At 43.0% G+C, this 15482-nt stretch overlaps 1 protein-coding gene across 2 annotated transcripts in view; it reads right to left on the reverse strand.

The window, feature by feature from the left end:
• Nucleotides 1-10358: 10358 nt before the first annotated feature.
• Nucleotides 10359-15482, reverse strand: part of Ccdc60 (coiled-coil domain containing 60) — a 150051-nt gene continuing 144927 nt past the window's right edge. For both annotated transcript variants that reach the window (XM_040731531.1, XM_040731530.1), the window contains 2 exons: nt 13776-13965; nt 10359-10654 (listed from right to left, as the gene is read on the reverse strand). In XM_040731531.1, the coding sequence (XP_040587465.1) occupies nt 10553-10654; nt 13776-13965 (292 nt within the window). In that variant the 3' untranslated portion in view covers nt 10359-10552. The remainder of the gene's footprint in view (nt 10655-13775; nt 13966-15482) is intronic.

Raw genomic sequence — 15482 nt, forward strand, 5'->3', positions numbered from 1 at the left:
ATCTTATCATCTATCAATTATCTGTCTGTCTATCAAATGTAATAGATTTGAGAGAGAGTGGGCAACACAGAAAGTGGGCAGGGGAATGGGTGGAAGTAATGTGAATCCAGTACTCTCGTGTGGAATTCTCAATTCTTTTGGTCCCCGAGTTGGGGTCATGTGACTTGGGCTTTCCAATCAGTCTTTATGTTCAGAGGCAGTGATGGACAGACGCAGGGTTCAGTTAGCCAGAACCAGACACTAATGCACGCACGTGAGGACAGTGACTGATGAACCGTCCTTGACATGCAAGGCTGGGGATGTGCGACTGTGTGCTCCCCATTCCCTGTCCCCACTGCCACTGTTGCCATCTCTGATGTGCACTGAGTTCTTACTGTGAGCTGGGTGCTGCGCACAGGCATCCTCGAGGGCCCTGGACAGATGCGGTGCCCGTCAAGGCCGGGCGGGGAGTGGAAGAGCAGCTGAGATATGGACCCAGTCACACAGCAGCACCACTGCTTAGTTCTTTTTTATTCCTGGGAGAGAGGGGCTATCTTTATGTCTCTGCATCTCTCACATGGCGTGGGATATGCTAGCTACATCTCCCAGGTCCAAATACTGTACGGACGTTCAGGACTTGCCTGCCTCCCACGAACTCCATTTCAGCCCCCGCCCCTTAGCTCCCTTTTCTTACTTGTTACCTCCAGAATTTATCGTCTGTTCATTACCAGCCATTTCTACTCCCTTTCCACACATGCCTGTTTTATTAGATCTTATTTAACGTGTGTGTGTGTGTGTATGTGTGTGTATGTATGTATGTATGTATGTGCACGTGTATGTCTGCAGAGGCCAGAGGCCAACTTTTGAGAGTCAGTTCTCTTCTTCCTGCTATGTATAGAACCTGGGAATTGAACTTGGCTTGTCAGGCTTGGCAGCAAGCACCTTTATCCATCTTGCTGGCCCCCGACACCTTAAACCCAGTGTTGTAAATCTCTGATGGCCAGCTTTCTCTTATCGCATCTGTGTCTAGATTCTTGGGACTTTGGGGCTGAAGGTGTTTCTGTCTCATGAAGGACCTTGTACTGCGTATATCCCTTACCCTGCTTCTAACTCAGTAGTTTTCAACCCCTCTGAGGGACAGAAGGGCCACTTTGCAGGGGTCTCATATCAGATATTTGTTACAAAAGGTAACAGTAGCAAGATTACAGTTGTGAAGTAGTAACAAAAACAATTTTATGGTTGGGGGTTGCCGCAACACGAGGGACTGTATGAAGGGTCACAGCGTTAGGGAGGTCGATGACCGCTGGTTTAGAGCAATGCCTGGCATGCAGCACACACGCACAGCCTGCTGACACCTTTGCTCATCACTATCCTTTGCTGGCCCACAGACAGGAGGTCTCAGGGAGGACCCCAAGCTGCTGGGTACAGTGTGACTTGTGCTGGCGGTGAGCACGGTCCGAAAGTGGGAGGGGATGGGTACTACCCAGTTCACGCTGTGAAGTTTTACCCCGTGCATGGTTCTCTTCCCATGAAAAGACTGTCAATGCTGTCCAAATGTCTAAGCAGATACTGAAATCATTACATTTTGTCAGTCCTCCTGTGTGTTCTTTCGGAAAGAATAGAAAAAACATCTTCTTTAAGCTTACCCTTAAGCAGGAGTTCACAGACTATGGCTTCTTGGCTCAAATCTTACCTGTGGTTTGCTTTATACAACTTTATTTTAATGGTTTTTTTAAAGGGCTATGGAACTGTACACACTTGTGACCCACAATGCTTGGGAGGCAGAGGCAGGAGGGTCAGGAGTTCAAAGTCAGCCTCATATACACACGCAAACTCAAGATTCCCCTGGGCTTCATGACACCCTATCTCAAAGCCAAAAAATAACAGAAGGACCATATGTATAAACAGAAAATCCAACCAGAAGGTGTAACTTTAGAATCTAAGACAGCAGATACTCAGATGGCTTGGGGGATGGTGACTTTGGGGACCAGACATTGTCGCTGCTTTCTTTGATTCTGATGAAGCTGTTTACTCCAAAAAATAATTTTCCCGGGAGCTCTTTGGGCTCAGGAACTAAGAATATGATGCATTGGTTGTTGTCCCTTGTTCCGGGTTATGTTTTAGTAGTAACTCCCTTCCTCTGTGTGAACATGCTACTCCTAGTCTGAGCTCATAGGTCTTGTTACTGTTGTCAACAGTCGCTGCCATTCTTTTTGCCAGGACAGTTACATTTTGCTCAAGGGCATAGAGAAAGCAATACTACAGCTGAACAGCTGCCACTAGATGGCGCTATAGTTCTGAGAAATAAGCTGAGAAGGTGCCTGGCTTGGAGGAGGCAAGAAGTCTTGTGATTTTTAATCTATTTCCTGTCCTAGACAAACCTTATTCGACTCTGGCACAAATCTGCTATGTGTCTGTCTTCCTATGCTTAATTGCGCTGTAGTAAAGCCCTCTTTCCCCCTGAAGAGATGCCATGAACACGTGGCTGACCAGACTTGGAACACTGTGCCACAGTTCACACATGTGCTCATTAAAGTGATTCCTTGGGTACCCTTCTGTGACCTCTTTGTAGGACAGTGAGAAGCTGGTACAGGGCTAGCAGTGGGGAAACACACAGCTGGTCATGGGAGACACAGTCACGGACAAGGGTTGACCAAAGGGTTCTGAGCCACAGCTAGATAAGGGCAAGAAGTTCTAGGGCACCATGGCACACTCAGGATAGCTGTGGCTACAGACGCTGCAGTTTGTTTTGAAAGACCATATAAATGATAATCATTTGAGGAGTGAGCTGTGTTTGCTCCCCCCCCATTGAACATGATACAATGTATATATGCCATAAAATATCTCCTGGTATAATATGTATGGTTTTAATATTTTATGGAATTATGTATCAGCTACAAATAAATTTAGGGACTTGGGAGATGGCTCAGTTAGTAAAGGGCTTGCTGTTGGAGCATGAACTCCTGTCTTCAGACCCTCAGGACCCACGTCAGAAAGCCAGGCAGGGAAGCTTGCTTAGATTCCCATTGCTGGGAGGCAGAGACAAGAGAATCTCAGACGCTTGCTAGCCAGTCAGCCTAGTGGAGTCAGCAAACCCCAGGCTCCGTAAGAGACCCTGTCTCAAAAATACATACCCGAGAAATGTCATAGTGCTTGTCAACTTGACACTCACCTGGATGCACCGGGGGAGAGAGAGATGAGTTGAGGAATGGCCCTCGCCACGTTAACCTGTGGGCGTGTCTGTGGGGGACTTTCTTGATGGCCACGTTAACCTGTGGGCGTGTCTGTGGGGGACTTTCTTATATTTTTGGTTGTGAGCCTAGCCTTTAACGGCTGAGCCATCTCTCCAGCCCTGTGGGGGACTTTCTTGATGGCCATGTTAACCTGTGGGCGTGTCTGTGGGGGACTTTCTTGATTGCCAGTTGATGTGGGAGGCCCAATCCAGAGAGTGGCACCATCCCAGCCCAGCTGAGTGATTTATAAAGAGCAAGCCAGTAAGCAGTGTTCTCTATGGCCTTTGCTTCAGTTCCTGACTTGAGTGAATGTCTTAGATTTTCATGATGATGGACTGTTTCTTGCAAGCCAAATAAATTCTTTCCTTTCCAGGTTTCTTTTGGTCAGCGTTTTATTTATTATTAGGTTTTTTAGTCTTTTTTTTTTTTTTGAGACAGGATCTCACTGTATAGCTCTAGCTGGCCTGGAACTAAAGGTGTGCGCCACCATTCCTGGCCTGGCAGAGCCTTTATCATAGCAACATAAAACAAATTAAGACAGAGAGTGCCAGAAAAACACATTCAACATTGGCTTCTGGCCTATGTGTATGTAGACACGCATATTGACATATGCACACACATCTACACACACAAATAAATTTAATCTAAATAGAGTGCAAGAATTCTTTTGAGCCTCTGCCTCATTGTCTGCAGAAGAGGAGGGATGGAAGAGTCAGCCCATAGGGGCTGGGGAGACAGAAGCAGAGGATCCATGTCAGGTATTGGCACACTGCACAGAAGGAAGTAGCCCATTGGTAAATGGTGCATGGTGAGCAAGCAGCTCTGTGCATTTGTGATTCTGTCCTGAGGGCCACCCTCTCCTCTCCTCATCTCTTCTATCCTCTGATGTCTTACTTTATCTCTACCTGTAGGATGGGATGATATTCTGACATCAAGCTCTGGATTATACATGTGTCTATGCACAACTGTATACACACATGCATACCTACATGCCACTTCTTTATGTACATTGCTGTTATCCATCCATCTATCCATCCACAATCTACCCATCCATCTATCCATCTACTCATTCATTGATTTATTTATTTGTCCATTCATCTCTTTACCTACCCATTTAGTCATCCATTTTATTTGTTCATCCACCTGTACATCTACCTATTTATCCAGCTCTCTACCCATTCACTTATTTACTTATTTGTTCATCCATCTAAAACAATATATGTGATATTGAAAATAACACTCTAGACCTAGGGACTGTGCACTGCAGATCCCATCCTGATGGGATTCAGCCCACCCAGAGACTGCCAGCACCATAGTCCCTTTCTCCACCCAAGAGGCTAGGTAGGCCTGAGCCTGTTTATAGGCCACCTTCCAGTGATCTGTGCACAACTAGCTGAGGCCAGGGTACTGCACACTGCAGCTCCCATCCTGGCAGGAGCCAGCCCACCCAGAGACTGCCAGTGCCCAAGTCCCATTCTCCATCCATGGGATGGGCAAGGTAAGCGTGGGCCTGTTTCCAGCCTGCTTTCCGGTGCCCTGAGCAGAACCACTGGGGACTGCACACTGTGGATCCCATCCGACAGGGTCCGGCCTACCCAAAGATTGCTAAGGCCCTAGTACTAGGACCCCCTACATCCACGCAAGAGGAACCCCACCAGAGTACTGGACCTGCTTGGACCCACCGCTAGGGAATTGTGGTCACATACCCACCAGGAGAGGAAGAGACTTTGTCTGCACCCACTGGAAGAAATGATGGGAAGAAGACAATATAAAAACACACTCAGCAATAGGAAAACCAATATGATACTGCCAGAGTCTAGAGACTCTACACCAGCAATGCAGATGAAGCAGAAGAGAAAGATCTTAAAAACAATTTCATGAAAATGTTAGAGACCCTCAAAGAGGATATGAGAAAATTACTTAAAGAAATGGAAGAAAAAAAAGAACCAAAAATGCAAGATATGGAAGAAAAAACAAACAAAAAAATCTAACAAATGCAAGAAAGGAAGGAAAAGACAAAGCAAATTTGCAAGAAACAATTCAAACAGTGCAAAGATTGAAAGCTGAAACAGAGGCAGTCTGAAGGAATGCTGGAAATAGAAAAGCTGGACAAATGGTCAGGTACTACAGATGCAAGCATAACCAACAGAACAAAAGATGGAAGAGAGAATCTCAGGTGCTGAAGATACACTAGGGGAAATAGATTCATTAACCAAAGAAAATCTTAAGTCCAACAAATCCCTAACACAAAATATCTAGGAAATATGGGACACCATGAAAAGACCAAACCTAAGAATAGGTATAGAAGAAGGTGAAGAAAACCACCTTAAAGGGGCAGAAAACATATTCAACAAAATCATAGAAGAAAACTTTCCCAACCTAAAGAAAGACATGCCAATGAAGGTACAAAAAGCTTACAGAACACCAAATAGAGTGGACCAGACCAAAAAAAAAATGCCTCGCACATAATAGTCAAGACCACAAACATACAGAATAAAGAAAGAATATTAAGAAGCAGCTAAGGAAAAAGGTCAAGTGACATATAAAGGCAAACCTACCAGACTTACACCTGACTTCTCCATGGAAACTCTGAAAGCCAGAAGGTCATGGGTAAATATTCTACCAACACTAAGAGACCATGGATGCCAGCCCAGACTGCTATATCCAGAAAAGCTTTCAATCACTATAGATGGAGAAAACAAGATATTCCATGACAAAACCAGATTTAAACAATATGTATCCACCAATCCAACCCTACAGAAAGTTCTGGGAGGAAAACTCCAACCCAAGAAAGTTAACTACAATCAGAAAAACACAGGCAATAGATAATCCCACTTTACCAACAGCCAAAAGAAAAAAGGAGTGAAAATCCACACACAATTCCACCAATAACAACAACTCCAAAACGAACAAAAATGTGCAATCAATGGTCATTAATATCCTTCAATATTAATGGTCTTAATTTGCCCATAAAAAGACACAGGCTAACAGAATGGATTCAAAGACAGAATTCATCTTTCTGCTGCATACAAGAAACACACCTCAACTTCAAAGACAGTCATTACCTCCGAGTTAAGGGTTGGGAAAAGATTTTCCAATCAAATGGACTCAAGAAACAAGTGAGGGTAGCAAACCTAATATCTAACAAATTAGACTTTAAACGAAAATCAATCAAAAGAGATGAAGGTGGTCATTTCATACTCATCACAGGAGAAATCCACCAAGATGAAGTATAAATTCTGAACATCTATGCCCCAAATAAAAAGGCATCCACATTTGTAAAAGAAACATTACTAAAACTCAAATCATACATAAAACGTCACTTATAGTGGGAGACTTCAACACTCCACTCTCACCACTAGACAGGACCACCAGACAGAAACTTAACAAAGAAGCAAAGGAACTAATAGAAGTTATGACTTAATTGGGTTTAACAGACATCTATAGAACATTCCATCCAAACACAAAAGAATATACCTTCTTATCAACACCACATGGAACCTTCTCAAAAATGGATCACATACTTGGCAGCATATCAAACCTCAACAGGTACAAAAAAATTGAAATAACTCCATGTACCTTATCAGACCACCATGCGTTAAAGTTAGAATTCAATAACAACACAAGTTGCAGAAAACCTACAAACCCATGGAAATTGAATAGGTCAGAGAAGAAATAAAAAAAAATTAAAGACTTCCTAGAATTCAATGAGAATGAAGACACAACATACCCAAACTTATGGGACACTTTGAAAGCAGTGCTAAGAGGAAAGTTCATAGCACTAAGTGCCCACATGAAGTAACTGGAGAATAGTCATACTAGAGAATTAACAGCACAACTGAAAGCCCTAGAACACAAAGAAGCAAACTCACCAGGAGGAGTAGACGCCAGGAAATAATCAAATCGAGGGCTGAAATCAATAAAATAGAAACTAGGAAACCAATACAAAGAATCAATGTAAGGAAGAGTTGGTTCTTTGAGAAAATCAACAAGATAAACAAACCTTTATTCAAACACACAAAACGGCAGAATGTGAACATGCAAATTAAGAAAATCAGAAATGAAAAGGGGGACATAACAACAGAAAATGAGGAAGTCCAGAGAATCAAGTCATACTTTGAAAACCTGTACTTCACAAAATTTGAAAATTTAAAGGAAATGGACAATTTTCTGGATAGATATCACTTGCAAAAATTAAATCAAGAACAGATAAGCAGTTTAAATAGACCTATAACCCCTAAGTAAATAAAAGCAGTCATCAAAAGTCCCCCAACCAAAAAAAGCCCAGGTCCAGATGGCTTCAATACAGAATTCTACCAGAAATTCAAAGAACAGCTTATACCAATTCTCAAAGTTTTCCACACAATAGAAACAGAAGGTCTTTGCTAAACTCTTTTTATGAGGCTTCAATAACCTTGATACCCAAACCACACAAAGACACAACTAAGAAAGAGAGCTTCAGACCAATATCTCTCATGAACACTGATGCAAAAATACTCAATAAAATCCTGGCAAATCGGATCCAAGAGCACATCAGAAAACTCATCCACCATGATCAAGTAGGTTTCATCCCAGGGATGCAGGGATCGTTCAGCATATGAAAATCCATCAATGTAATCCACCATATAAACAAGCTGAGAAACAAAAATCACATGATCACCCCACTAGATGCTGAAAAAGCCGTTGACAAAATCCAACACCCCTTCATGATAAAGGTCTTGGAGAGATCGGAATAACAGGAACTTACCTAAACATAATAAAAGCTATATACGGCCAACTTCAAACTAAATGGACAGAAACTCAACGCGATTCCTCTAAAATCAGGAACAAGACAAGGGTGTCCATTTTCTCCATACCTTTTCAATATTGTCCTTGAAGTTCTAGCTAGAGCAATAAGACAACAAAAGGAGATCAAGGGGATACAAATGGGAAAGGAAGATGTCAAGCTTTCACTATTTGCAGATGATATGATAGTTTACCCAAGTGACCAAAAAATCTACCAGGGAACTCCTACAGCTGATAAACACCTTCAGCAATGCGGCAGGATACAAGATCAACTCAAGAAAATCAGTAACTCTACTATATACAGATGACAAAAGGGCTGAGAAAGAAATCAGAGAAATATCACCCTTTACAATAGCCATAAGCAACATAAAATACCTTGGGGTAATGCTAACCAAACAAGTGAAAGACTTGTGTCACAAGAACTTTGAGTCTTTAAAGAAAGAAATTAAAGAAGACAAAATGGAAAGATCTCCCATGCTCTTGGATAGGTAGGATCAACATAGTAAAAATGGCAATCTTGCCGAAAGTAATCACAGATTTAACGCAATCCCCATTAAAATCCCAATATAATTCTTCACAGACCTTGAAAGAACAATTCTTAACTTTATATGGAAAAAAAACAAAAGACCCAGGATTGCCAAAACAACCCTGTTCAACAAGGCAACGTCTGAAGGCATCACCATCCCTTACTTCAAGCTCTATTACAGAGCCATAGTCCTGAAAACAGGTTGATACTGGCACAAAAATAGACAGGTAGACCAATGGAATTGATATTAACCCTGATATTAACCCATACACATATGAACACCTGATCTTTGACAAAGAAGCTAAAATTATACAATGGGACAAAAATATCTTTAACAAATGGTGCTGGTATAACTGGAGGCTGACATGTAGAAGACTGCAGATAGATCCATGTCTATCGCCATGCACAAAACTTAAGTCCAAATGGATCAAAGACCTCAACATAGATCCAGTCACACTGAACCTCTTAGAAGAGAAAGTGGGAAGTACCCTTGAAGGAATTGGTATAGGAGATCCCTTCTTGAGCATAACTCCAGTAGCACAGACATTAAGATCGACAATTAATAAATGGGACCTCCTGAAACTGAGAAGCTTCTGTAAGGCAAAGGACACAGTCAGCAAGATAAAAAGGCAACCCACAGATTGGGAAAAGATATTCACCAACCCCACATCTGACAAACGCCTGATCTCCCAAATTTAAAAAGAACTCAAGAAGCAAGCCTCCAAAACATCAAATAATCCAATTAAAAAGTACAGAACTAAATAGAGAATTCTCAATAGAGGAGTCTAAAATGGCTGAGAGACACTTAAGAAAGTGCTCAACATCATTAGCCATCCGGGAAATGCAAATCAAAACAACTCAGATACCATCTTGCTCCTGTCAGAATGGCTAAAATCAAAAACACCAATGACAGTTTATGCTGGAAAGGACGTGGAGGAAGGGGAACACTCCTCCACTGCTAGTGGGAGTGCCAACTTGTACAGCCACTTTGGAAATCAGTATGGAGATTCCTCAGGAAAATGGGAATCAGTCTACCACAAGGCCCAGCAATTCTCTCTTTGACATATACCCAAAAGATGCACATTCATACAACAAAGAAGTCTGTTATACTGTATTTATAGCAGCATTATTTGTAATAGCCAGGACCTGGAAGCATCCTAGATGCCTCTCAACTGAGGAGTGAATAGAGAAAATGTGGTACATTTACACAATGGAGTACTACTCAGCAGAAAAAAACCCCATTGAATCTTGAAATTCACAGGCAAATGAATGACACTAGAAGAAACCATCCTGAGTGAGGTAACCCAGTCACAAAAAGAGAAACATGGTATGTACTCACTCATATATGGATTTTAGGCAGTCTATGGAGCCTCGAGTAGTATTTATCCCTGGCATACAAATGGACTTTGGGTGCCCATCCCACAGTGAGGGATGCTATCTCAACCTGGACTCTAGGGGGAGGGCCTAGGCCCTACCCAGAATGAAATGACTGACTCTGGAGATCCCCCATGGAGGGCCTCACCCTCCCTGGGGATCGGAGTGGGGATTGGGAGGGGGACTAGGAGAGGGAGCTGGGATTGACATGTGAAGCAATCTTGTTTCAATTAAAAAAAAAAAAGAAAACCACACTCTGACTCCAATGGTATGGAATAGGTATATCATTAGTATTAACCCAGCAAAGTTATATTATATACTAATGTAAATAATTATATGATACAGGCAAAGTGCCCAGCACTGGGCTGTCAATACAAAAGCTAAGCAAGTGATAACTTGTTCTTCTAAGATCTGACTGCCACACCCAATTGCCATAGCTTGAACTCTTTCTTGGGCAGATGTTAAATATCCAACTCAATTTTATTATATAGGATTTTTAGGAAAGGGGTGTGGTGAGGGATTCTGGAAGAGTAGGCAGAGTCAGGGTTCAACAGTGAGCAGAGACAGGGAACCATGTAAGGGAGGAGAGGGGAGGACCACGCTGGACTCAGAAACACGGTGCTGGTTTGCCCTCTTCCACTGGGACTGGCCCCCACTATGCCTGGGTAGTCTGCTGCCGGATGGGCATGCTGACCCGGCTCTGTAGCCAGGTGATGTAATCTTCTTGCGGCATATGGATGATGTGTTCTCGCACGAACTGTGGGGTAAACATAGTGTTACTCTCGGAGTCTGGTTTGAAAACCCCTCTGTGAACCTCTCCTTGACATTTCAGAAGACTGTGTGATTGAAATCCAGGATGCCTCCGATGATTTAGACATTCATATTTAGGTTGGTAAATTGAGATTGTTGCATTGTTGAAATCTGCTGTTTGACATTGGAATGTGTTCTTAAAAAATAAGGATGTGCTATATACCATTTTGATGCATATTTCTTGATTTACATGCTTGATGGTGACTTATTGTTTGATGTTTATTGTATACTACAGAATTGATATTAGTTACAAGACAAATTATAGCCATTTTCTTTTTGGAAAAAATTTATTTCATTTTATATGTATGATTGTGTGTGTGGGCCTGTGGAGACCAGACGAGGGCATCAGATTCCCTGGAACTGGAGTGACACCAATGTGGATGGCCACATGGGGGTGGATGACCATTTGAGGGCTGGGAACTGAACGAAAGCCTTTGGCAAGAGAAGCCAGTGACCTTAACCACTGATCCGCCTCTCCATCCCTCTGAGTGATGTTTATTTGAATCCACAATAGGTCTTAAAGCAGCAGAGACAATGCACTTGGCCTGGGACCTTGTTATGAATGTCCACTGCAAGAATGGTTCAAGGAGACAAGGCAATGGCTGGTTGAGGGCAATCACTGAAGCTGACCCTCTGCAAACAGTCAAGGAAGTTCTTGTTTGAACTGTTAATTTCTCTCATTGTGCCCAGCAATAGCATCCATATCTCAGTTGGATTGTGACACCAGCCAAAAAAAAAAAAAAAAAAAAAGGATAGGACAGGACAACTGATGGTGACCATCTCAGTGGCTTGACTGAAAAGATAGTCGAAAGGACTCCCAAAGCCAAACTTGTCATGACCACTGTTTGCTGGGCTGCGGCTGGTCTGGTCCACAATGGACTTCTGAATCCATTACACTTGAGAACATTCCAGGGGATCTGTTGCCCTCTTCTGACTCTGGTGGGCGTCAAGCATGCTTATGGTGATCATACATTCACATGGGCCAGACACACATGTACATAAAATAAAAATAAATCTTGAAAGAAGAAAACCACTCAAATTTTCTTGGTTGTTCACTTGACTACACCTGGAATTAACTAAAAGCCAAGTGGCTGGGTGCACCCGTGAGGGATTTTTTTCTTAATTAAAGCATTTACAGTGAGAAGACATACTTTTAATCTGATCTTCTGAAGTGGGAAGGTTTATCTTTAATCTGCTGGCAGCCTGTATAAAGGATGTGGAGGAATGAAGTTCTTTGCCCACTTGCTCTTGCTCTCACTGACAAGTCCATTCCTTCACTGGCATTAATTAGAGCCTACTTCTTTGGAATTTGAGTGTATATTGAAAACCAGCTTAGCTGAAACATCCAGCCTCATGGACTATCAATGACTGGGTCCTTGTACCTTCCATTGGTAGACAACCATTGTTGGATTAGCTGGACCACAGCATGTAAGTCATTGTAATAACCCCCCCTATCTCTGTCTCTGTCTGTCTCTTTCTGTCTCTCTCTCTCTTTCTCTCCCTCCCTCCCTCCCCCCCTCTCTCTCTCTTTCTCTTTCTCTCTCTCTCTCTCTCACACACACACATATATATATTCATTCTATACATTAGATTGTTTTAGAGAACCCTGGCTAATGCATTTGCCTTTTGACAACAGACCAGTCCTTCAAAAGTTGAATGGATCATATTATGGTGTTTTGGGCTATGGGGTTTGGGACTATGGAGTATGGGACTTTGGGGTTTGGGGCTATGGAGTTTGGGTTATAGAGTTTGGGGCTATGGAGTTTTGGGCTATGGAGTTGAGGCTATGGAGTTTTGAGCTATGGAGTTGAGGCTATGGAGTTGGGCTATAGAGTTTGGGACTATGGAGTTTGAGCTATGGAGTGTTGGGCTATGGAGTTTGGGGCTATGGAGTTTTGAGCTATGGAGTGTTGGGCTATGGAGTTGGGGTTATGGAGTGTTTGGCTATGGAGTGTTGGGCTGTGGAGTTTTGAGCTAAGGAATGTTGAGCTATGGAGTGCTGGGCTATGGAGTTGGGGTTATGGAGTGCTGGGCTATGGAGTTGGGCTATGGAGTTTGGGGCTATGGAGTGTTGGGCTATGGAGTGCTGGGCTATAGAGTTGGGCTATGGAGTTTGGGGCTATGGAGTGTTGGGCTATGGAATGTTGGTCTGTGGAGTTGGGTTATGGCACTGTGGAGCATGTTCACCCACCATATTCCCCTGACCTCCTACCAACTGATGACTGCTTCTTCAGTTGTCTGAACAACTTTTGCAGGGAGACACTTCTGTAACCAGCTGCATCTATGTGGCACTTTCCAAGGGTTTATTGAATCTGAAAGCATGGATTTTTACACCACGGGAAAGGAAAAACAAGCATGTCTCATTGGCAAAAACGTGTTGATCAGAATGGCTCCTGCTCTGGCTCATAAGCATGTGCCTTGTTAGAGGGACACAAAACTCGCTGTCTAAAACCTCAGCTAGTCTGCCTAATTTGTCCTATCAGGCTAGACTAGTTGTTTCTGAGAAATCCAGTTGCTGGCTTCAATTTTATGCTCATCTTGCTGCCATTCCCCTAAGAAAGCTTGAAGAGAGGAAAAATACCCAGTTGGATACATTTTTACCTTTGCTCTCTTGTTAATGTCTTAACATTTTTATTAGTACATATTTGTTACTGAGTAATGAGTTCCTAAAGTTCAGGATGATCAAGTTCATTGACAGTATCATTCTAGTACCTGCCCCTGTCCACACTGCTGCTAGTCCCCTGAGATTTTCATGTCGTGTGCCTGTGCGCTTGTGTGTGTGTGTGTGTGCATGTGTGTGTGTGTTCATACATGCACATGTGTGTGTAAAAAGAAAATCTGGTAGTCTGGCTTTTTAAGCTGAGCATAATAATTTTGTGTTCACTTCCCTGTAAATGCCATGAATAGCTTTTATAATGTCATTTGCCCTTAAAATTTTTGTTTTGGTTCAGTGCTTCTTGTGAGCTTTGATGACATCTGATTTTGTGTTCTAGGAAAGGGTTTAAGATGCACTTGAGGGCACAGGGGTGGGGGTGAGGATGGGGAGGGTGGGTGGGGATGGTCATTACCTCAATGGCCACTGCAATGTCTGGGGAACACAGCTCCCAGATCCGAAGGTCCTGGAGCACCTTCAGGAGGACGTGCGGCCGGATCCTCAGGTCCAGGTTCTCTCCAAACTTCTGCAGTTTTGCCAGTATCTTTTTCGCAGGCCGGAAGCTCTTCAGATCCTCAGGGAGTTTGGACAACAGATCAAAGTACCTTCAAGCCCAAGAGGAGAGACCCCGTGAGGGAGGTCCTGGGATGGGGATTTGGGCTCCATTTTCTTTCATACTCTTGGGATATCTTTAGGGCAGCATAAGGTTCTCATGGGGGCCCTGTCTTCTATACCCAGTTTTTGTAGGGTTACCCATGAGGCAAAATTTTATTTTTAAGGGCAGCCAGTTTCTGTTTCACTGGCAACTAAATAAATGGTATGCTTTAAGAGACTGAATTCATAGAACAGTTTTCTACGAAGCAGATAGAAATCCAGAAAACATAATGGGGGGCATTTGAGATTCTCTTCAGAGTGTTAATCATGCCAGGGTGGATGTAGATACATCTGTGGGTATTTTCTAGGTGACAGTGTCTGGGGCAATGATGATGGTGGTGATGGAAATGATGGTGGTGATGATGTTGGTGGTGGTGGTGATGGAGATGATGGTGGTTATGGTGATGATGGTGGTGATAGAAATGGAGATGATGGCCTGTGCATTTTCCATCTCCATGATAATAAGCTTAGCCAACAGGCTACGACTGGGAATGCATTGTTGAGGAGGTGGAGACAGGTGGGCTCTAACCCATCTCTGTCTGACCTAACCTACCTTAGGTCTAAGAGCATGAATGTGGGCAGGGCTTGCTTAAGACAAGTGATGGCGTGTGTGTAGAAAGTGTTCTTGGGTAGAGTGTTTGTCACAAATGCTTGACAACCTGAGTTTGAGCCCCAGAGCTCACAAAGAGATGGAAGGAGAGAACAGATTCCACAAACTTGTTCTCTTAACTGCATGTGCCCCCATCTTTCTCTCTTTTCCCATCTCTCACAAGTACTACTAATAATAAAATAAAAATTCAATTATAGAATTATGACATTTATGATAATGACGATGATGATGAAAATGCTGTCATCCATCACATGTGTACCATTGTAGAAGATTTTGGAGAATAGCTTCACACACCAAACATTCTTGACTGCTCATCTTTGTACATATGCTATGCATTCATGTATCTGTCCATGTATCTTTGTATAGCATGCATCCTCAGGAAAACATGAACAATGCCTGAGTTACTCAGCACGTAGGGCTGAACTAATTGTGCCTAACAGATAGTAGGTGTTCAGTAGTTATTATTGGAAAGAGTGGAAGAGTAACTGGATGAGTGAGGAGCACAGCTGAGCACCCTTGTTGGCAGGCTGTGGTTCATTTGACTTGATTTTAACGATTCTATGGAGGGAGCTTGTTTCCCCATAATGATACCAAACGCTCCATCATTAGACTTCCCACTCTAATATTGTCCTGTGAGTTAGTCTATTACCCTTCCGTTTTCTTCCCAAAGAGGGGGGTTGCAAACTAGCTCTCCCTTTCCCCTTACATAGGACATCTTTGGGAGCCTGAGTACCTTCATGGGGTAGCAAAGACCTGGGAGTGTGAGGCACTGTGCGTGGTTCCCACATCTCTCGTACAGCTCAGGGTTTCTCTGTCGAGTTCTTATTCTATATAAGTAATAATCTGTGAGGGAGCCTG

Source organism: Mesocricetus auratus, unplaced genomic scaffold, assembly GCF_017639785.1.
Source record: "Mesocricetus auratus isolate SY011 unplaced genomic scaffold, BCM_Maur_2.0 Super-Scaffold_100025, whole genome shotgun sequence".
Lineage (NCBI taxonomy): Eukaryota > Metazoa > Chordata > Mammalia > Rodentia > Cricetidae > Mesocricetus > Mesocricetus auratus.